Below are 23,727 nucleotides of genomic sequence, written 5' to 3' on the forward strand. Positions count from 1 at the left end.
CCAACTCATCCCAAACCACCTCAATTGGGTTGAGGTCGGGTGGTTTGTGGAGGCAAGGTCATCTGATGCAGCATTCCATCACTCTCCTTCTTGGTCAAATAGCCCTTACACAGCCTGGAGTGATAGTGTGATAGCCTGGAGTGATAGATACAAATTATAGCCCCAATAAGCACAAACCAGATGGGATGGCGTATCGCTGCAGAATGCTGTGGTAGCCATGCTGGTTAAGTGTGCCTTGAATTCTAAATACATCACAGACAGTTTCACCAGCAAAGCACCCCAACGCCATCACACCACCACCTCCATGCTTCACGGTGGGAACCACACATGTGGAGATCATCCTTTCACCTACTCTTCGTCTCACAAAGACTTGGCGGTTGAACCAAAAATCTCAAATTTGGATTCATCAGACCAAAGGACAGATTTCCACCGGTCTAATATCCATTGCTTGTGTTTCTTGGCCCAAGCGAGTCTCTTCTTCTTATTGGTGTCCTTTAGTAGTGGTTTCTTTGCAGCAATTCGACCATGAAGGGCAGATTCACGCAGTCCCCTCTGAACAGTTGATGTTGAGATGTGTCTGTTACTTGAACTCTGTGAAGCATTTATTTGGGCTATAATTTTTGAGGCTGGTAACTCTAATGAACTTATCCTCTGCAGCAGAGGTAACTCTGGGTCTTCCTTTCCTGTGGCGGAGAGAGCCAGTTTCATCATAGAGCTTGATGGTTTTTGCGACTGGACTTCAAGAAACGTTCTTGAAATTTTCCGCATTGACTGACCTTCATATCTTAAAGTAATGCTGGACTGTCATTTCTCTTTGCTTATTTGAGCTGTTCTTGCCATAATATAGACTTGGTCTTTTACCAAATAAGGCTATCTTCTGTATACCACCCTTACCTTGTCACAACACAACTGATTGGCTCAAACGCATTAAGAAGGAAAGAAATTCCACAAAATAACTTTTTAACAAGGCACACCTGTTAATTGAAATGCATTCCAGGTGACTACCTCATGAGGCTGGTTGAGTGAATGACGAGCGTGCAAAGTTGTCATCAAGGTATAGGGTGGCTATTTGAAAAATCTCAAATATATGTTTGATTTGTTGAACACTTTTTTTTGGTTACTACTTGATTCTATATATGTCATTTCATAGTTTTGATGTCTTCACTATTATTCTACAATGTAGAAAATAGTAAAATAAAGGAAAAACCCTGGAATGAATAGGAGTGTCCAAACTTTTGACTGGTAATGTTTGTGTGTGTGTACAGTCGTGGCCAAAAGTTTTGAGAATGACACAAATATTAATTTTCACAACGTCTGCTGCCTCAGTGTCTTTAGACATTTTTGTCAGATGTTACTATGGAATACTGAAGTATAATTACAAGCATTTCATAAGTGTCAAAGGCTTTTATTGACAATTACATGAAGTTGATGCAAAGAGTAAATGTTTGTGGTGTTGACCCTTTTTCAAGACCTCTGCAATTCGTCCTGGCATGTTGTCAATTAACTTCTGGGCCACATCCTGACTGATGGCAGCCCATTCTTGCATAATCAATGCTTGGAGTTTGTCAGGATTTGTGGGTTTTTGTTTGCCCACCCGTCTCTTGAGGATTGACCACAAGTTCTCAATGGGATTAAGGTCTGGGGATTTTCCTGGCCATGGACCCAAAATATCGATGTTTTGTTCCCCGGCATTGTTCGTCACCAAACTGTTCCTGGATTGTTGGGAGAAGTTTCTCTCGGAGGATGTGTTGGTTCCATTCTTTATTCATGGCTGTGTTCTTAGGCAAAATTGTGAGTGAGCCCACTCCCTTGGCTGAGAAGCAACCCCACACATGAATGGTCTCAGAAAGCTTTACTGTTTGGCATGACACAGGACTGATGGTAGCACTCACCTTGTCTTCTCCGGACAAGCTTTTTTTCCGGATGCCCCAAACAATCGGAAAGGGGATTCATCAGAGAAAATGACTTTACCCCAGTCCTCTGCAGTCCAATGCCTGTACCTTATGCAGAATATCAGTATGTCCCTAATGTTTTTCCTGGAGAGAAGTGGCTTCTTGCTTGCTGGACTTTCCTGGGGGCCCTGAAGCCTTCTTCATAACAATTGAACCGCTCTCCTTGAAGTTCTTGATGATCCGATAAATGGTTGATTTAGGTGCAATCTTAATGGCAGCAATATCCTTGCCTGTGAAGCCCTTTTTGTGCAAAGCAATGATGATGGCATGTGTTTCCTTGCAGGTAATCATGGTTGACAGAGGATGAACAATGATTCCAAGCACCACCCTCCTTTTGAAGCTTCCAGTCTGTTATTCGAACTCAATCAATATGACAGAGTGATCTCCAGCCTTGTCCTCGTCAACACTCACACCTGTGTTAACAAGAGAGTCACTGACATGATGTCAGCTGGTCCTTTTGTGGCAGGGCTGAAATGCAGTGGAAATGTTTTTTGGGTATTCAGTTCATTTGCATGGCAAAGAGATACTTTGCAATTCATCTGATCACTCTTCATAACATTCTGGAGTATATGCAAATTGACATCATACAAACTGAGGCAGCAGACTTTGTGAAAATTAACATTTGTGTCATTCTCAAAACTTTTGGCCACGACTGTATATGTATGCATGTATGTATATATGTGTATGTACATACATACATGTGTATGTAGGTAGGTAGGTACGTACAGTTGAATTCGGAAGTTTATATACACCTTAGCCAAATACATGTAAACTAAATTTTTCACAATTCCTGACCTTTAATCCGAGTAAAAATTCCCTGTCTTTGGTCAGTTAGGATCTCCACTTTATTTTAAGAATGTGAAATGGCAAAATAATTTATTTCTTTCATCACATTCCCGGTGGGTCAGACGTTTACATACACTCAATTAGTATTCGGTAGCATTGCCTTTAAATTGTTTAACTTGGGTCAAACGTTTCGGGTAGCCTTCCACAAGCTTCCCACAATAAGTTGGGTGAATTTTGTCCCATTCCTCCTGACAGAGCTGGTGTAACTGAGCCAGGTTTGTAGGCCTCCTTGCTCACACACGCATTTTCAGTTCTGCCCACACATTTTCTATGGGATTGAGGTCAGGGCTTTGTGATGGCCACTCCAATACCTTGACTTTGTAGTCCTTAAGCCGTTTTGTCACAACTTTGGAAGTATGCTTGGGGTCGTTGTCCATTTGGAAGACCCATTTGCGACCAAGCTTTAACTTCCTGACTGAGGTCTTGAGATGTTGCTTTAATATATCCATATAATTTTCCTTTTTCATGATGTCATCTATTTTGTGAAGTGCACCAGTCCATCCTGCAGCAAAGCACCCCCACAACATGATGCTGCCACCTCCGTGCTTCACGATTGGGGTGATGTTCTTCGGCTTGCAAGCCTCTCCCTTTTTCCTCCAAACATAACGATGGTCATTATGGCCAAACAGTTCCATTTTTGTTTCATCAGACCAGAGGACATTTCTCCAAAAGTACAATCTTTGTCCCCATGTGCAGTTGCAAACAGTAGTCTGGCTTTTTTTATGGCGGTTTTGGAGCAGTGGCTTCTTCCTTGCTTAGAGGCCTTTCAGGTTATGTCGATATAAGACTCGTTTTACTGTGGATATAGATACTTTTGTACCTGTTTCCTCCAGCATCTTGGCTGATTTCTTTTGATTTCCCCATGATGTCAAGCAAAGTGGCACTGAGTGTGAAGGTAGGCCTTGAAATACATCCACAGGTACACCTCCATTTGACTCAAATGATTTCAATTAGCCTATCAGAAGCTTCTAAAGCCATGACGTCATTTTCTGGAATTTTCCAAGCTGTTTAAAGGCACAGTCAACTTAGTGTATGTAAACTTCTAACCCACTGGAATTGTGATACAGTGAAATAATCTGTCTGTAAACAATTGTTGGAAAAATTACTTGTCTCATGCACAAAGTAGATCTCCTAATCGACTTGCCAAAACTATAGTTTAACAAGAAATTTGTGGAGTGGTTGAAAAACGAGTTTTAATGACTCCAACCTAATCGTATGTAAACTACCTTGATATGTGTGTGTATGTATTTATATGTGGTTGTGTGTGTGGTGTGTATGTGTATATATATATATATATATATATATATATATATATATAACACACAGTGGGAGAACAAGATTTTGATACACTGCCGATTTTGCAGGTTTCCTACTTACAAAGCATGTAGAGGTCTGTAATTTTTTATCAAGTTACACTTCAACTGTGAGAGACGTCTAAAACAAAAATCCAGAATCACATTGTATGATTTAAGTAATTCATTTGCATCTTATTGCATGACATAAGTATTTGATCACCTACCAACCAGTAAGAATTTCGGCTCTCACAGACCTGTTAGTTTTTCTTTAAGAACCCTCCTGTTCTCCACTCATTACCTGTATTAACTGCACCTGTTTGAACTCGTTACCTGTATAAAAACACCTGTCCACCACTCAATCAAACAGACTCCAACCTCTCCACAATGGCCAAGACCAGAGAGCTGTGTAAGACATCAGGGATAAAATTGTAGACCTGCACAAGGCTGGATGGGCTACAGGACAATAGGCAAGCAGCTTGGTGAGAAGGCAACAACTGTTGGCGCAATATTAGAAATAATAAGAAGTTTCAAGATGATGGTCAATCACCCCTCGGTCTGGGGCTCCATGCAAGATCTCACCTCGTGGGGCATCAATGATCATGAGGAAGGTGAGGGATCAGCCCAGAACTACCGCAGGACCTGGTCAATGAACCTGAAGAGAGCTGGCACACAGTCTCAAAGAAAACCATTAGTAACACACTACGCCGTCATGGATTAAAATCCTGCAGCGCACACAAGGTCCCCCTGCTCAAAGCAGGCGCATGTCCAGGCCCGTCTGAAGTTGCAATGACCATCTGGATGATCCAGAGAGAGAATGGGAGAAGGTCATGTGGTCTGATGATTCAAAAATGAGAGCTTTTGGTCTAAACTCCATCGCCGTGTTTGAGGAAGAAGAGAGGATGAGTACAACCCAAGAACACCATCCCAACCGTGAAGCATGAGAGTGGAAACATCATTCTTTGGGATTTAGTTCTGAAAAGGACTGGGGGAAAGACAAGGAACAGTACACGCATCGCAGTGATTTGAGGGGGAGGCATGGATTGGGGCCATGTATTGCGAGACTTAGCCAACAACCTCCTTCCCTCAGTAAGAGCATTGATGATGGGTCGTGGCTGGTCTTCCAGCATGACAACGACCCGAAACACACAGCCAGGGCAACTAAGGAGTGGCTCGTAAAGAGTATCTCAAGGTCCTGGAGTGGGCCTAGCCAGTCTCCAGACCTGAACCCAATAGAAAATCTTTGAGGGAGCTGAAAGTCCGTATTTGCCGCGACAGCCCCAAACCTGAAATCTGGAGAAGGTCTGTATGGAGGAGTGGCCAAAATCCCTGCTGCAGTGTGTGCAAACCTGGGCAAGAACTACAGGAAACGTATGATCTCTGTAATTGCAAACAAGATTCTGTACCAAATATTAAGTTCTGCTTTCTGATGTATCAAATACTTATGTCATGCAATAAAATGCAATAATTACTTAAAAATCATACAATGTGATTTCGGATTTTGGTTGTAGATCCGTCTCTCACAGTTGAAGTGTACCTATGATATAAATTACAGACCTCTACATGCTTTGTAAGTAGGAAAATCTGCAAAATCAGCAGTGTATCAAATACTTGTTCTCCCCACTGTATGTATGTATCATTGCGATTTAGTCATGACATTTAAACTATATAAAACTGCATGTAACTACTCACATCTGTAATGGATGTAAAGTTGATTGTGTTGTTTCCCCTCCAGCTGCTCATCTCCCCTCCTACATCCCAGAGAACAGCACTCTAACCTACATGCTCACCTGGAGTCTGGAGCTCAGGACTGTCCCTAAGAAGGTCCCTTCTGCATTCACGCTCTATACCTGAACTACCCAGTTCAGAACCCAAACCTGACTGTGAAAGGTTACTGCACTGCAGTAGGACAAAGACTCCCTTTAGTCTATCTTCTACGGAGCATGTTTGGCAGACACCTAAGGTAGCAGGGTTGGCAGGTACAGTAGGCTGCAGGAATGTAGCCTGGGTGCCAGCCTGCCTCTGCCAACTTTTCATTGTCTTGTTTGGCAAGGTGGCAATGTAACATTGTTGAATGCAGAAACAACCTGACTAGTCGGCCAGATGTAACTGTGTGAAATCTCTGTTTTGTATTGTGTGTATGGGGTGGTTTTCCGGACACAGATTAAGCGAAATACTAGACTGAAAAACTATTTAAAAAAACTATTTAATTTTTAGTCTAGAATTAGGCTTAATCTATCTGATACTATTCTCTTCTTTTCTTTCTCTTCTTTCTCTTTCTCTCTTTCTCTCTCTTTCTCCCCCCCCCCCCCTCCAGGCATTTCTTCGTTCCCTGGTAGAGTGTACAGAAGACAGTGGCGAGAGGAGGAGACTACAGGAGCTGTGTAGTAAACAGGGATCAGCCGACTACAACCTCTATGTCAGAGACTCCAGCCTCGGACTATTGGACCTGCTCAGGGCTTTTCCTGCCTGCCAACCCCCTCTCAGTCTTCTCATAGGTCAGAACTCACTCCCTCTCCTGTCAGTCATAATGTTTGAGCTAATCAGAGTGCGTTGATTTACATGTCACAAAACATGGCTCTAGTTTCGAATGATCACCAATACAGGCAGGTACTGCTATTTCTCTATCCAGCAGAGGGCAGTATAGCCTCAGTAATGCAGGTTCAGTCAAATTGTACATAGTGTTTTCCCCTACTTCACTCTCTTTTCCTTCTTTTTAACCTTTTTTTTATTTACTCCACCTGGATTTTTCATACATTTTACTGAATCCCAAATGACCAAACCAATGTTCCTGCATTGCTTTAATCAATTTGTTATCTGTGACTTCAAAAAGGACATTTTTAAATGGCATATTCTTATTCTTGTGACCCACCAGTGCTTCCTGACTCACCATTTGGTCGCCCCTGACATGGAGAACTGTTGGCTGCAGACAGTCTGGCATTATAGTCTCTCATGGCATAAGGCCTAGAATTGCTCTGATGATGACTTGTGTAGATTTTGTTTTAGCCTATGGGAAAGGGCATTTATATTAGATGAATACATACAAGTAATCTAAGCAATCTAATATTCATAAAAAATGCTTTGACTGGAACTGTTATTTGTCCTACTTGCACTTGTACTTTGCAGTGTACTCCCTCAAAAGAGCTGTGTCACAGCTTAATATCCAATGTCAAAGTTATTTTGGGCCCTTTTGCTAACTGCAGCACCTTTCCAGTAGTGGAACCAAGCAATGCAGAAATCTGGCCATTTGTAAATGGGGACATTAGTACGGCTGGTGAAGAATGTGCTGGTGGAAGCGTTTTGGGGCCACCAGCTGTTGCTGTGGTCCTGTCATTGACTGTCCTACATTTGACAGGGACAGAGCTACAGAGCTGTGGAGAGCAGGGCAAGCCAGGGGTTAACGATCACTACACTTTGGGGTTATGCTTTCTCATTGTGACTCCTGTGCAATGGCCAAAAACCTGAAGGAACAGACTTTTTGAAATTAATTTTTTTTACAACAAAAAATAAGCTGTCACTCATGGCGTGAAAAATCTCACACTACTACAAAATATTAAAGGAATATCTTGTGATATGCATCAGATTCCTTCTCCCAGTGATGCATAAATTGTCCCCCAGTTGTGACATGTTGTCATAGTGATCGAAAGTCAGCTGTCAACTCCGAGGTATGGCCGAGCTGTAGACAAACGGAAAGGGAATGAGACTGTTAATGGGCATGTTAAACCTGTCACTGAGGAAATGGGGATGGCAGGGAGTGATATAATTCCAGCGGTGCCTGGGGGTGCTGGGTACCACATTTCTCAGTGATACACCCGGAGTTGTTTACTGTAGAAGAGAGAAGTCCAGCTGTTTTGATTCTTTCTCTCTCTGCGTCTCTCTGACACTGTCTCTCTCGCACACTCTACAGACTGTCTCTCTCTCTCCTCTTTCTGTCCAGCTGTTTGGGATACCTTAGGGTTGAAGGGAAAAACATTTCATTTTTGTCAGAACTCCTAGAGCTGGTGCATATGGTGTAGTGTAAATTACGTTCTCTACTTGAGTGGGTTTGAGGGTAATTTAGCAGATGAAAATTGATAAATATTTTTTTCCCGTTCTCTAACCACTGATATTACTCATTTTAGTATACAATTTAACTGAAACTATTTTCCTGCACCATATTCCTCAGAGGCCTCATGGCCAGACACCAAATTACCCCAAAAGAGGGCACCTTTACGGCTGACATTGAAATAAGGTGGACATTAACTAGCTCCATCCCACAGGCACCAGATCTGCACTCTAGGGAGCTCACAAGTGTATAACTTTTAGATTTAATGAATACAGAAGTATGCCCTAAAATAAACCGGTGTGTGCGCTGAGAAAATAGGACTTAGTAGCGTCCTCCTCCCATTCCTCCATTCTTAGTGATCTAGATGGAAACATCAGACAGGGATAGTGATATACACTACCGGTCAAAAGTTTTAGAACCTCTACTCATTCAACGGTTTTTCTTTATTTTTACTATTTTCTACATTGTAGAATAATAGAAAATACATCACAACTATGAAATAACACGTATGCAATCATGTAGTAACCAAAAAAGTGTTAAACAGATCAAAATATATTTTTTATTTGAGATTCTTCAAATAGTCACCCTTTTGCCTTTGACAGCTTTGCACACTCTTGGCATTCTTTCAACCAGCTTCATGAGGTAGTCACCTGGAATGCATTTCAATGAACAGGTGTGCCTTAAGTTAATTTGCTGAATTTCTTCCTTAATGCATTTGAGCCAATCAGTTGTGTTGTGACAAGGTAGGGGGGTTTACAGAAGATATCCCTATTTGGTAAAATACCATGTCCATATTATGGCAAGAACAGCTCAAATAAGCAAAGTGTAAGATGGCGCCGGAGAAGAAGGCAGACGTTTTACATTCCCTCAGCCGATTGTTTTTTTGTTTGTTTATTTGCATTGTTTGTTATTTTTGTAGTTATTTTGTACATAATGTTGCCGCTACCGTCTCTTATGACCGAAAAGATCTTCTAGACATCCAGACTGAAATTACTCACCACGGACTAGCAGAATTCGTTTTTCCTTTCACAACTCTGACGAGCCCGACGCGAAGGATATACTGCTTCCTTGGGAACCGGCCCCGATCCCTGTGATCTGCATGAAGAGGAGTTGGAGAAAGAGGGGTCGAAGGGTGGGCTGCCTTCTGAGAATTCGTAGGCGATCGAATAAACCCCCACTTCCGTCCATTCTGCTAGCAAACGTGCAATCTTTGGAGAATAAAATCGGCGAGTTACGAAGAAGATTAAACTACCAACGGGACATTTAAAACTGTAACATCTTATGCTTCACGGAGTCGTGGCTGAACAATGACTATCAACATACAGTTGGCTGGTTATACGATGTACCGGCAGGATAGAACAGCGGCGACTGGTAAGGCAAGGGGCGGCGGACTATGTATTTTTGTAAACAACAGCTGGTCTTCGATATCTAAGGAAGTCTCGAACTATTGCTCACCTGAGACAGCCTATAGGGAGGAGGTCAGAGACCTGGCCGTGTGGTGCCAGGACAACAACCTCTCCCTCAACGTGATCAAGACAAAGGAGATGATTGTGGACTACAAGAAAAGGAGGACCGAGCACGCACCCATTCTCATCGACGGGGCTGCAGTGGAGCAGGTTGAGAGCTTCAAGTTCCTTGGTGTTCACATCACCAACAAACTAACATGGTCTAAGCAAACCAAGACAGTCGTGAAGAGGGCACAACAAAACCTATTCCCCCTCAGGAGACCGAAAAGATTTGGCATGGGTCCTCAGATCCTGAAAAGGTTTCACAGCTGCACCATCGAGAGCATCCTGACTGGTTGCATCACTGCCTGGTATGGCAACTGCTCGGCCTCCGACCGCAAGGCACTACAGAGGGTAGTGTGTACAGCCCAGTACATCACTGGGGCCAAGCCTCCTGCCATCCAGGACCTCTATACCAGGCGGTGTCAGAGGAAGGCCCTAAAAATTGTCAGACTCCAGCTACTCTAGTCATAGACTGTTCTCTCTGCTACCGCATGGCAAGCGGTACCGGAGCGCCAAGTCTAGGTCCAAGAGGCTTCTAACCCCAAGCCATAAGACTCCTGAACATCTAGTCAAATGGCTACCCAGACTATTTGCATTGCCCCTCTCCCTCTCTTTACACCACTGCTACTCTCTGTTGTCATCTATGCATAGTCACTTTAATAACTCTACTTACATGTACATAYTACCTCAACTAACCGTTGCCTCTGTATCATTGACTCTGTATCACTACACCCATGTATATAGTCTCGCTATTGTTATTTTACTGCTGCTCTTTAATTACTTGTTACTTTTGTCTCTTATTCTTTCTGTATTTTTTTGAAACTGCATTGTTGGTTAGGGTCTCGTAAGTAAGCATTTCATTGTAATATTCACTGTTGTATTCGGCACATGTGACTAATAAAATTTGATTTGATACGACAGTCCATCATTACTGTAAGACATGAAGGTCAGTCAATATGGAACATTTCAAAAACGTTAAGTTTCAAGTGCAGTCGCAAAACCCATCAAGCGCTATGATGAAACTGGCTCTCATGAGGACCGCCACAGGAAAGGAAGACCCAGAGTTACCTCTGTTGCAGAGGATAAGTTCATTAGAGTTACCAGCCTCAGACATTGCAGCCCAAATAAATGCTTCACAGAGTTCAAGTAACAGACACATCTCAACATCATCTGTTCAGGGGAGACTGCGTGAATCAGTCCTTCATGGTCAAATTGCTTAAAAGAAGCCACTACTAATACAGATTACCTGGACTCCACCAAATTGAGGTGGTTTGGGATGAGTTGGACCGCAGAGAGAAGGAAAAGCAGCCAACAAGTGCTCAGCTTATGTGGGAACTACTTCAAGACTTATGAAAAACATTCCAGGTGATGATGGTTGAGAGAATGCCAAGAGTGTGCAGAGCTGTCATCAAGGCAAAGGGTGGCTATTTGAAAAATCTCAAATATATTATATAATCTTTTTTTTTTGGTTACTACATGATTCCATATGTGTCATTTCATAATTTTGATGTGTTCACTATTATTCTACAATGTAGATGTATTTTGTGTATTTTTACAATAGTAAAAATAAAGAAAAACCATTGAATGAGTAGGTGTTCTAAAACATTTGACCTTCAGTGTAGATAGAAACATCCAACAGGGTTAGTGACCTAGATGGAAACATCAGACAAGGGATATGGATCTAGATGGATACATCAGACAGGGATAGTGATATGATGGGAACATCAGACAGGGATAGTGATATGATGGAAACATCAGGCATGAACAGTGATATGAAGGAAACATCAGGCAGGAATAGTGATATGAAGGAAACATCAGGCAGGAATAGTGATATGAAGGAAACATCAGGCAGGAATAGTGATATGAAGGAAACATCAGAGGTAATAGTGATATGAAGGAAACATCAGGCAGGAATAGTGATATGAAGGAAACATCAGGCAGGAATAGTGATATGAAGGAAACATCAGAGGTAATAGTGATATGAAGGAAACATCAGGTAGGAATAGTGATATGAAGGAAACATCAGAGGTAATAGTGATATGAAGGAAACATCAGAGGTAATATGCTTCCACCAGTTGTTTTCCTTTTTCTTTCAGAACATTTGCCTAAACTGCAACCAAGACCGTACTCAGCGGCAAGGTAAGCTGGTCTCGTAGTTCCTACAGTGTTTCATAGTTTTCCTAATGTTTAACCCAGGTGCATACTTTGCTTCTTCATTTTGTGATCCAAATCAAACAAACCTAAAATGGGTGAATGCACATTGAATGTAGTTATGTGGATGTTGGTATGTTGTGAAGGCAAACCGATGTTCACAGTAGAGGTTCAGGTCAATAGCAGAATGTTTATCCTATGGCCGGGACGATGCCAGTATTGCAATATAAAAACACGAAGTAGACTCTTTGGTCCATTACAAACCTGCTATATGTAAAATATGATGTGCTATAGCTTGGAAAATAAATAAATGTGACTCTGGATGACAACATAATGATGTTTTGTTTTCTAACATTAGGGCTGTTTTCTTAAAATAAGTTAAATCGGCTTTGTGTTTTGTTTCCTTGCCACGAGACTAACAAGTATTCAGATTAACACACACACACACACACACACACTTACACATAACAAATGAGAGTGGGAAACCATTACATTATCACTTACATTACTGTCCATTAGTACCATTTTAAACATGTCAACACTGGTTTCCTATGCTCATTAGTTGTGTTTGTCTGAAGCTGTGTGTTTTTATTTTTTACGGTGTGTGCGTGCTTTGGTGGGAGGACTGTAGTCGATCAGATGCAGCTGGAGCATTAGGAGGCTGCATCATTGATGCTGTGGTCAATAGAGGTCCCCAGAGACCTGCAGAATGGGAAGACTGAAAATCAGAGAGGGGGAAGAAAGATTGAGGGAGAGGGAGGAAGAGAAATCAAAATGTGAGAGAGAGAGAGAGCAATCCACTAGATGGAGAGGAATAAGCGAAAGAGGGAGAAAGAGGGGGATATTAAAGAGAGAGAGAGGGTACAGTTAGTGTTTGTGGATGAGAACCAAAGGCTTGTTTACTCTGTGCAATGTAGAGTATAGCATCCCCTATTTCATCTACCTATTGTAGCACATCTACAGTATCTAATGATGTATCACATTAACTTTCACACTTATTTCCATAGCCTAATGAGTGGTGCACCAACAGAACTCTTACTTCCTTGCTATGGTAGACAGTCAGCCACAGCGTCTGCTAAAATGCACTTATAGTTGCTGTGAAAAAGTATTTGTCCCCTTTCTAAATTTCTAAACTTTTGCGAAATATGCAAAAATAGAGTAAATCAGAAAGGGGGCAAATACTTTATTGTTACAACAAGATTGTACACGAAAGTGAAAGACTCACCAAAAGGGAGCGGGCGAAGCAAGCGGAGCTAGGCAGGTGGAAAGGACAGGCAGAGGAGTGACTGTATGCTAGCACGATATTTCCAATCATCTTTGCTGCTAGCGATGTTTCTGTAAGTGGATGAATTGGTCTAATTTAACATGTATGGTAAATCCCTAACCCTTAGCTTCATCTTCCAATTTAGCTTGGGAAAAAATGAATAATGCCATTTTTATAGTTTTGTGTGCCAGCGATAAAATGCAAAAATAGAGACACGTTCTAATTGAGCGAGGCATCAAAGTGGACAACCAGCCCGGCTTCGGTTGGGTCATTATAATTCAAAACAATGCATTCTAAAATAAATCACACTCGCCTTGCTATAACCCCTCTCACTTTGCCTTCCGTTCTCTCCTCTTTCCCTCTCTCTCTCCTCCAGTTCCAGTATGAGACACCCAGGTCGGCTGCACTTTGTGTTCAACGTCATAGAGTTTCCAGCATGCACTTGGAGACCCATGGGGAGGCAGGGCCTGTGTACTGGTTGGCTCTCTGACCTCGTCGACCCCATTCTGTTGCACCCTAGGAAGGCTCAGCCCTCCAGCACCCCAGCCCTCCCTAAGGTGAGTAGAGGAGTAACCTGTGTATGTGTGCACGTGTGACACACCGTAACACTTTTTTACGTTTGACCCCAGGTCCATGTTAGTCTGCGTGAGAACTGCTCCTTCCGCCTGCCCTCTGACCTCTCAAAACCCCTCATCATGATTGGACCAGGCACTGGCGTCGCACCCTTCATTGGTTTCCTACAACAAAGGTACAGCTCTCAAAGATGGAGGATTCATACTAACCCTCCCAGGCTACTCTTCTGTTATAAGTGATGCTTGTTTGTCTGATTAGTGGAACTGGTGTGTTGTTTATGTTTTGATGACAAACTTATTGTGAAGCTTACTCTCTGAGTAAATATGTTAATCACCAGGCTGCTATAACAACCATGACGCAACAGGAAGTGTTTCAGCTTTGATGAGTGTGTCACCAAATCAAGTGTTAACTGTGATGTCGAGTGGTAGTTAATCAAGGTTTTGCATTAATCTCCATAATCATTTACAATAGATCCCATCAAAGATTCCCCACACTCTCTTTCCAAAATGTCTTGGATGGTGGTTTAATGGTGGTAGTAATATTGCAGACATGGCTGTGATTAACACTTCTACTTCACTTAAACTACCTGTAGGAGGAAATTGCCTGGCCTCTAAATGCTGATCGAAGGTCAGCTTTGCATTCTACCCCTAAAGGTTAAGGTCAGGATTTGGAGAAGGTAAGCTGATCCTAGATCTGTGCCTAAGGGCAACATCCCACTGAGGTAATAAGTCAAGCCATTCCAGAGCTGCAGTTTGTCTGTCTGGTGTTTATGACTCTAATGAACAGTTATGGGTCAAACTGGCCGATGGAGACGTATTGATTTGAATGTAGAGAGACCAGTAGACCGTCTGTGTGTCATTAATGTAAATCATAGCTGGTGATTACTGTGGAGGTGTAAAAGCAATATTGACCTGTGTGCGAGTGTGTGAACGTGTGTACATCTGTGTGTGTGCGCGCACACGCGTGTGCCTTGTAAAAGATCATTGTAAAATGATGGAATACATAAATAATGGCTTGTAAAAGGTGCTGCTTGGTGTAATTTGACAAGATTAACTTTGTGAGTCATTTGTGGTAGCTAAGCCTACTAACATCATCTTACACCTAGGGCTGTTGCCTTGACTGTATTACCGCCACACCGGCAGTCACTGCAGTAAAATTCCACATGATCGTTGAGTCACGGTAACCTCCTAGTATGCACTCTGGACATGTGTTGTTAGTACCCAACTCACTAACGACCATCAGGTCCTAATGGCCTGGTATTCAGGGCTATACTGTCCTTCCATCAGGTCCTAATGGCCTGATACTCAGGGCTCTGTTGTCCATCTAACAGCAATGCAAATGCAATGGAAAATCACATCAAACACTTATCATCAAAACAGTATCATCCTTTTAAAACTCACTTCACTGTGATTGATCAATTTGAAAAAAGAAGTTCAACAACAGGTTGAAACTGAGTGGAAAACATGGTCGTTGTGGATGTTGTTTCAAAGCTTAACACAATGAAATGGGCAGGGCTTTCTAAGGTGATGATTCATTCAAAACACCCATATGCATATTAGAGTTTATGCATATGCATAGGCCTATGCTGGTTCATTGATTGTGCGGGATGGCTAAGMCTACACTTAGTGTATTTGATTTTGAATAGCCTAGTAATGGGGGATTTAAAAAAAWATATTTTCATAATTAATAGGCTGACACATGACCTTTTAGCTACATAATATCTCACCACCATGTGTTTCCATCTCCTCTCTCCTTAATACAGAAAGAGGGAATGTCAACAGTTGAATGAAATAGGTTTAGTTGTGAATACATGTTACTATTGATGTTCCCAAACAGATTTCACTAGGTTTTCCAAATTAAGCACTGGCTAAATGCCACAACAGGGCTGGAGATAATCGGAATAGCCTGAAAAACGAACCAGCGGGTATGCGGCCTCCTTTCACTATTCGAGTGCATATGGATGACGTGTCTTTTTCCCCCCTGCCCCTGTTCTTGCCCGTATGATAATGGACAATTCTAAATCGAAACGAATTTGACATATTAGTAAAGACAAGATTAAATTGAGAATAGTGAAAATATGATACCCTTCCTAGAGGAGAGAACAGCGTGTGCAGCCCAAGGCATGGAACGCAAGCTTGTTTTGCTATTTTATCAAATCATCAATAGCCTATAGACGCATCATGCAGCCCATATATGTTTAGATTTCTAAGACATTCTAAGGTTTATGTCATTCACAACTAAAGTTGCCAAATAACTCTAAATCTAGTGTATAGGACCTGTTTCAAATGGTCACTTTTACGCTCAACATAGCCACTTCATATTTGCACTCGCTCCGGAATGGGAAAAATATCATTTCTATTTTATTCAGTTAAGTTCAATTGTCGTAGTCTTACTATAAAATCATATAATGGCACGGGACTTATAAGCGTATCTTGTCTGCTAAATGAACAAGCCTACAGCTTACACAAAATGTCATGACCCCCATAGATCTACTTACACCAACATCCTACTAACATCTTACACCATGTTATTAGGACTCTGTCTAAATAAAGTTATATCCGGTTTGATTCTTTTTATACACCTAGAATACCCAGTATCACTCGTCATTGTGACAGTACGAATAAAGTTGTTTCCATATTGAAACACTTTGCTGGCCTGAATGTTTCATCCAGACTGTTCTTTTATACCTCAATGATTCAGACAGTGACTTGACAGCTCCTGACAACTCAGCTGTTTACCAGTCAACTCTAGTTGTCTTGTTTCTCTGATGTCTTCTGACGTGACACTGTTTGGTATTCACTGGCGTGTGTGTGTGGCAGTATTCTGAGGTGATGCTGTTTGGTGGTTAATCGTGTGTGTGTGGGTGTATTAAGGTGACGCTGTGTTGGTGGTTAATGGCTGGTGTGTTTGTGTTGGGACTGCATTGTGATGAATGTTCTAGAAGGTGACTGATGTTTCTCAGTGGGGAGAGCTGTCTGTTGTCTGCACCTGCAGGACACCACCTCCACAGGACTGATGAATGTCTAACACCTACCATGACACGGTCACATGCCACCCGCCACCTACGCCAACGTGTGTGTGGTTGATGAATGACTTATGTTGCTAGTCCGACTACCCCAAATGTCAAGGTCGTGATAGGGAGTGTTCTCTCATACAACGTTCAGTGACATCACTTCCTGCTGTTCAGTGCATTAGTTCACGTTAAAGCTTTTCCATTAACTTGTCACCAACTAAAGAAATCAATGTTTCTTGGCACATCCCAGGCTTTAGCCTTGACCAAGAAGAAGCTAGCAATGTCCCACCTGGAGAAAAGATGCTCTCCAGTGTGTGTTTCTCTATTTTTCTTAGTAGGCTTCTTTAGTGTAGTATGGGACTGCAAATTCAATGTTGGTTTTGTGTGGAATGTCATTGTTTATTTACTGAACCCTTATTGTACCAGGTAAGTTGAGCGAGAACACATCATTTACACCAACGACCTGGTGAATAGTTACAGGGGAGAGGAGGGAGGATGAATGAGCCAATATGGAATGATTAGGTGGCTATGATGGTATGAGGAACAGATAGGGAATTTAGCCAGGACACCAGGGTTAACACCCCTACTCTTACGATAAGTGCCTTGGGATCTTTAGTGCCCACAGAGAGTCAGGACATCCATTCCGTTTAACTTTCCGTCTGAAAGACGGCAACCTACACAGGGCAATGTCCCCAATCACTGCCCTGGGGCATTGGGATCTTTTTTAGACTAGAGGAAAGAGTGCCTTCTACTGGCCCTCCAACACCATTTCCAGCAGCATCTGGTCTCATCCATGGACCGATCAGGATCAATCCTGCTTAACTTCAGAGTCAAGCCATCATGGGCATGGAATCTTACATTAAGCGTCCTCTTACATGTGAAAGGTTTTCCAGACTACATAGCTATCAAGTTACATGATGTACCTTCTTTCAAACCTGATTGATATAACTGGGACATTCCACTCTAGCATTCTGAAAATGTTTAATGTCTACAATAACACCAATCAGTAACATACATGGTAGTGATGGTACATAGCAACCTTCAGTAAGCCCTGATGATTTGCTGTAGAAAGGCAGCTTCTCGCCTCTTAAGTGCAGTCTGACAGCGCTTTTCTCTCCTTTGTGCTCCTCCATAGACAGTCCTTTTCTCTATATAAAGCTTTTCACTGCTGGAAGGCGAGGAAGACGCTGGGGCAAACCGATCTTTCAGTGTACCTGTCTCTCTTCTCTCTCTTTTATTTTCTCTCCCTCGTCTCTTCATGCCCCCCACCCCCCCCTCTGTCTGTCTTGCTCTCTTTCTCTAGTAGTCTGCTTGTCTTTCTCCTCTCTCTCTCCNNTTATGTCCAAATACCTCCTTTTTGTTTACTCGTTTAGCCCAGTAATTCAAAGTCCAAAAGTTCCGTTACAGTCCGTAGAAACATGTCAAACGATGTATAGAATCAATCTTTAGGATGTTTTTATCATAAATCTTCAATAATGTTCCAACTGGAGAATTCCTTTTTTTCTCAGGTTTTTGCCTGCCATATGAGTTCTGTTATACTCACAGACATCATTCAAATAGTTTTAGAAACTTCAGAGTGTTTTCTATCCAAATATACTAATAATATGCATATCTTAGCTTCTGGGACTGAGTAGCAGGTAGTTTACTCTGGGCACCTTATTCATCCAAGCTACTCAACTCTACTTCTTGGCACAACTCAAGCTTTAGCCTAGACCCAAAAGAAACTAGTGGTGGTTCTCTAGTGTATTCTCTTTTAGTTGATTAAGTGCAGTGCAGTCAGGGTTGTCAGTTCTTGTATGGAATCACATGTATCCATCACAATTTACATGAGGTGTACTCTTGCATGTGAAAAGTTAATCAGATTAGCGATGACATATCTGTCAAGTTCCTTTCAAACTTGATTTGATATAACTGGGATATTCCACTTTATAGCGTTCAGAAATGTTTTCATGTCTACAATAACAGCAATCAGTAACATGTAGGTATATAGCAGCCTTCAGTAAGCCCTGGTGATTGGCTGTAGAAATGCAGCTTCTCGTTTTCTAAGTGCTTTTCAACATAAACAGTCATTTTCTCTGCATAAAGCTTTTTGCCGTAGGAAGAAGTTGGGTGAAACGATCTTTTAGTGTACCCTTGTCTCTCGCTCTCGGTCTCTCTGTCAGATTGTAAAACCTGTCACGAGGAAAGCTTTGTACAGTACCCGAATTAAGATTCCAAACAAGGCGTTTACCCCAGATGCTGTGCTTTGATAAGAGATAACAACGTTCATTTTGACAGCAGGATGCTTTATCACCAACAAAACCTGAAGGTGCCTCCTTTTAAGCAACAAAAACATCATGGGGACACTTCAATTTTTCCTCTTTTCTCCGTCGCTCCCGCTCCCCTCCCCCTTCCCTCATTCTGTCTGCTTCTGTCAATCAATGGATGTTTTGAAAAGTACTTTGTGCCACTTTGTAACCACGGAAGCAAAAGAGAGAGCGAGCGGTTGAAGGGTCATAACTGTCTCAGTGGGATCTGGAGACCTCCGGCTGTCTGATATTGATTAGCCATGTCTGAGCTTAAGGATGAGTAATGGAGCAGGATGACCTTACCTGAGGATCAGGCTGGGTTGTTACAAATCTTAAACAGTCAGGGTAGCATGCTGTTTTCATTCATCAGTGCAACAAGAGGTATGATTGACATTATTAATTGAGGTTGTTCATCAGACGACAGGTAGAGTTTTTGTTATTGTAAACTGCTCTCCATAGGTTTGCCATATTCAGTTGAATGCATTGAAAATAGGGCATGTTAAACATCAGTAATCATAGCTCAGTGGCACTTCCTGGAATCATCGCGTACAGGCACATTTTATCACAGTCTCTTAAATCTCTCACAACACCATCTTACGCTGAGCATCAAACCCCATTGAACATGAAAAATTGCAGAGGAGACCTTGCTCCTGCTGAATCAGTTTCCCCTGCTTCCTGTTCATCTGAAAGGCAACTGCCTTATTTGGACCCAAAATGGAGTATCTGGCTGTAATATTGTGATGCTGCATCCCTCGGGGCCTGTGTTCTGGGCAGAGATGTGATAGAATTGGAGGCCATGTTTTTCCTATTGATTTTGCTCCTTGTGTGGAGGGGTGAGTGAGGCTAGGCCTAGAGGGAAGAGAAGACGAGCCCAGTTAAATTAGTTTACTGACTTTTACTCAGGAATTGCAGATTGACAATAGTGGATGATGTCACTTGTTTGGTCTGCTTACCCAAGGGAGGCTTCATGAGACTTATTGGAATGCTCAGAATCGGAGCATTCAGAAACCTTGTCCAGTCAAGGTTCTCCACATCTCCAAATCAAATTTTATTGGTTACATACACATGGTTAGCAGATGTTAATGCGAGTGTAGCGAAATGCTTGTGCTTCTAGTTCCGACCGTGCAGTAATATCTAACAAGTAATCTAACAATCACAACAACTACCTTATACACACAAGTGTAAAGGAATGAATAAGAATGTCTACATATAAATATATGGATGAGCGATGGCCGTGCAGCATAGGCAGTAGATGGTATAGAGTACAGTATATACATATGAGAGGAATAATGTATCGTATGTAAACATTATATAAAGTGGCATTGTTTAAAGTGACTAGTGATGCATGTATTACATCCAATTTTTTATTATTAAAGTGGCTTGAGATTTGAGTCAGTATGTTGGCAGTTAGTGATGGCTGTTTAACAGTCTGAAAACAGCTTCTCAAGGCCATCAGTCTCTCGGTCCGCTCATCAGCTTTGATGCACCTGTACTGACCTCGCCTTCTGGATGATAGTGGGGTGAACAAATCAAATCAAATTTTATTTGTCACATACACATGGTTAGCAGATGTTAATGCGAGTGTAGCGAAATGCTTGTGCTTCTAGTTCCGACAATGCAGTAATAACCAACAAGTAATCTAACCTAACAATTCCACAACTACTACCTTATACACACAAGTGAAAAGGGATAAAGAATATGTACATAAAGATATATGAATGAGTGATGGTACAGAACGGCATAGGCAAGATGCAGTAGATGGTATAGAGTACAGTATATACATATGAGATGAGTAATGTAGGGTATGTAAACATAAAGTGGCATAGTTTAAAGTGGCTAGTGATACATGTATTACATAAAGATGGCAAGATGCAGTAGATGATATAGAGTACAGTATATACATATACATATGAGATGAGTAATGTAGGGTATGTAAACATTATATTAAGTGGCATTGTTTAAAGTGGCTAGTGGTACATTTTTACATAATTTCCTGCTTTGATGCACCTGTACTGACCTCGCCTTCTGGATGATAGCGGGGTGAACAGGCAGTGGCTTGGGTGGTTGTTGTCCTTGATGATCTTTATGGCCTTCCTGTGACATCGGGTGGTGTAGGTGTCCTGGAGGGCAGGTAGTTTGCCCCCGGTGATGCGTTGTGCAGACCTCACTACCCTCTGGAGAGCCTTACGGTTGTGGGCGGAGCAGTTGCCGTACCAGGCGGTGATACAGCCCGACAGGATGCTCTCGATTGTGCATCTGTAGAAGTTTGTGAGTGCTTTTGGTGACAAGCCGAATTTCTTCAGCCTCCTGAGGTTGAAGAGGCGCTGCTGCGCCTTCTTCACAACGCTGTCTGTGTGGGTGGACCAATTCAGTTTGTCCGTGATGTGTACACCGAGGAACTTAAAACTTTCCACCTTCTCCACTACTGTCCCGTCGATGTGGATAGGGGGGTGCTCCCTCTGCTGTTTCCTGAAGTCCACAATCATCTCCTTTGTTTTGTTGACGTTGAGTGTGAGGTTATTTTCCTGACACCACACTCCGAGGGCCCTCACCTCCTCCCTGTAGGCCGTCTCGTCGTTGTTGGTAATCAAGCCTACCACTGTAGTGTCATCCGCAAACTTGATGATTGAGTTGGAGGCGTGCATGGCCACGCAGTCGTGGGTGAACAGGGAGTACAGGAGAGGGCTCAGAACGCACCCTTGTGGGGCCTCAGTGTTGAGGATCAGCGGGGTGGAGATGTTGTTACCTACCCTCACCACCTGGGGGCGGCCCGTCAGGAAGTCCAGGACCCAGTTGCACAGGGCGGGGTCGAGACCCAGGGTCTCGAGCTTGATGACGAGTTTGGAGGGTACTATGGTGTTAAATGCTGAGCTGTAGTCGATGAACAGCATTCTCACATAGGTATTCCTCTTGTCCAGATGGGTTAGGGCAGTGTGCAGTGTGGTTGCGATTGCGTCGTCTGTGGACCTATTGGGTCGGTAAGCAAATTGGAGTGGGTCTAGGGTGTCCGGTAGGGTGGAGGTGATATGGTCCTTGACTAGTCTCTCAAAGCACTTCATGATGACGGAAGTAAGTGCTACGATAGTCGTTTAGCTCAGTTAGCTTTCTTGGGAACAGGAACAGTGGTGGCCCTCTTGAAGCATGTGGGAACAGCGGACTGGGATAACGATTGATTGAATATGTCCGTAAACACACCGGCCAGCTGGTCTGCGCATGCTCTGAGGACGCGGCTAGGGATGCCGTCTGGGCCGGCAGCCTTGAGAGGGTTAACACCTTGAAATGTTTTACTCACGTCGGCCACGGCTGTATGTTACTCACGTCGGTTCTTCCCGGCTGTATGTAATAAGATTTAAGATAACAATATAAGAAATAATGCATAAAACAAAATACTGCATTAGTTTCCTAAGAACGCGAAGCGACCATCTCTGTCGGCGCCATCGGCACATTGTGAAAATTCCCTCTTGAACCAGACTCAGGAGTCCGAATGCTATGACAGAGAAAAGGCCTATGTCATATCCAGGGGTCTTGTGAAAAGCTATCGACTGTACTTTGCTTGTGAATTACCAGTCCTTTTCCTACAAAACATTGTCATCGTCATCCAGAGCGAGTTTCAATTCACACCGCTTTAGGAAATGAGAAATGTGATGTCAGTCAGTCCCGTCACAATGACTCATTCTGTGGATGTGAATAGGTTAGGTCTTAAACCCAGGAAGTAACATCTTATCCTTGAGGGCCTCTGACTACTGCAACTCTCCACAAAGAGATGAGAACTCCATCCATCCTTCTTCCAGCTTTTCTTCTCTAGTCCTTTCTGAATAGTTGTTCTCTTGTCACCTCTCTCTCTGCCCAGATGGGGCATGGTGATGGCGCTTGACCTTTTTAGATGGCCAGATGACTGATGCGTTAGTAAAGGTTTGTGTGTGTGTGTGTGTGTGTGTGTGTGTGTGATCAGTAGAGAGCTGTCACCCCCACACAGCAGGTGTGCAGTGTAGATAGCATCACACCGCCTCAGTGTTTTGTGTCTTTGTGCCAACTCGGTGCAAAGGATTCTGGAAGCCCTGCCAGACTCGTTGGCCACAGGAGTAATCACTTTTATAGAAGCGGGGCATATGTGCAGGGGGGAGATTTAGACACACACATCAGTTTTTTCCATTCGCGCCGGCCGTCGGCTAATCAGATGGTTACAATCATTTTCAGACTGTTACTTTTTCCACCTCATATTAGCTAGGCTTCCTTTCATTTAAAAGTTTCAATTCACTAGTCCATAGTGCCCTCTCCCGCTAGAATGAACTATATGCATCTTCTAGCGATCTATTGATAGGATAGGCTGCCTGTCAGTCACAAAGCAAGCGGTGATAGGGAAACACAGTCTGCTGCAGTCCAAAAAATGTACACGGAAGAGAGAGAAAGCATGATGCTCGTGAATGTCCCATATAATGTAAGTGGTAATGATGAGTCGTAATCCACGACTTAGCCTAATTATTGTTTTCTGGCACATTCATTTATTTTCTTTTGCGTGTTTCACGTAGCCAGCCACATGAAGTCATGGCGCATAGTAGGCTATTTTACTGTGCTTTGACAGCTAAACAGTAAGTTGACTAGTTCATAAAAGGTGTCGAACTGACTACACAAAGTCGATCTCCTATATCCCTTTCACGGCCGGACTACTGCATTTGGGTCCCTGAGACACCAACTTCCAGGGGGCCTACAACTAAAAAAATAAGCAACAATTGGTTAGGGACCCCCTGGAGGTCGAGAGCCCCGGGGTACGTGCCTTGTCTGCCTGTTCGGTAAT

The 23,727-nt window shown here is 42.7% G+C and overlaps 1 protein-coding gene across 1 annotated transcript in view; it reads left to right on the forward strand.

The window, feature by feature from the left end:
• The window catches only part of LOC111972954 (methionine synthase reductase), a 41,951-nt gene that overhangs the window by 3,723 nt on the left and 14,501 nt on the right, over positions 1–23,727 (forward strand). The window contains exons 8-12 of the mRNA XM_024000070.3: positions 5,826–5,914; positions 6,408–6,588; positions 11,740–11,782; positions 13,435–13,615; positions 13,688–13,806. Coding sequence (XP_023855838.2) covers positions 5,826–5,914; positions 6,408–6,588; positions 11,740–11,782; positions 13,435–13,615; positions 13,688–13,806 — 613 coding nt within the window. The remainder of the gene's footprint in view (positions 1–5,825; positions 5,915–6,407; positions 6,589–11,739; positions 11,783–13,434; positions 13,616–13,687; positions 13,807–23,727) is intronic.

This window comes from Salvelinus sp. IW2-2015, linkage group LG14 (assembly GCF_002910315.2).
Source record: "Salvelinus sp. IW2-2015 linkage group LG14, ASM291031v2, whole genome shotgun sequence".
Classification (NCBI taxonomy): domain Eukaryota; kingdom Metazoa; phylum Chordata; class Actinopteri; order Salmoniformes; family Salmonidae; genus Salvelinus; species Salvelinus sp. IW2-2015.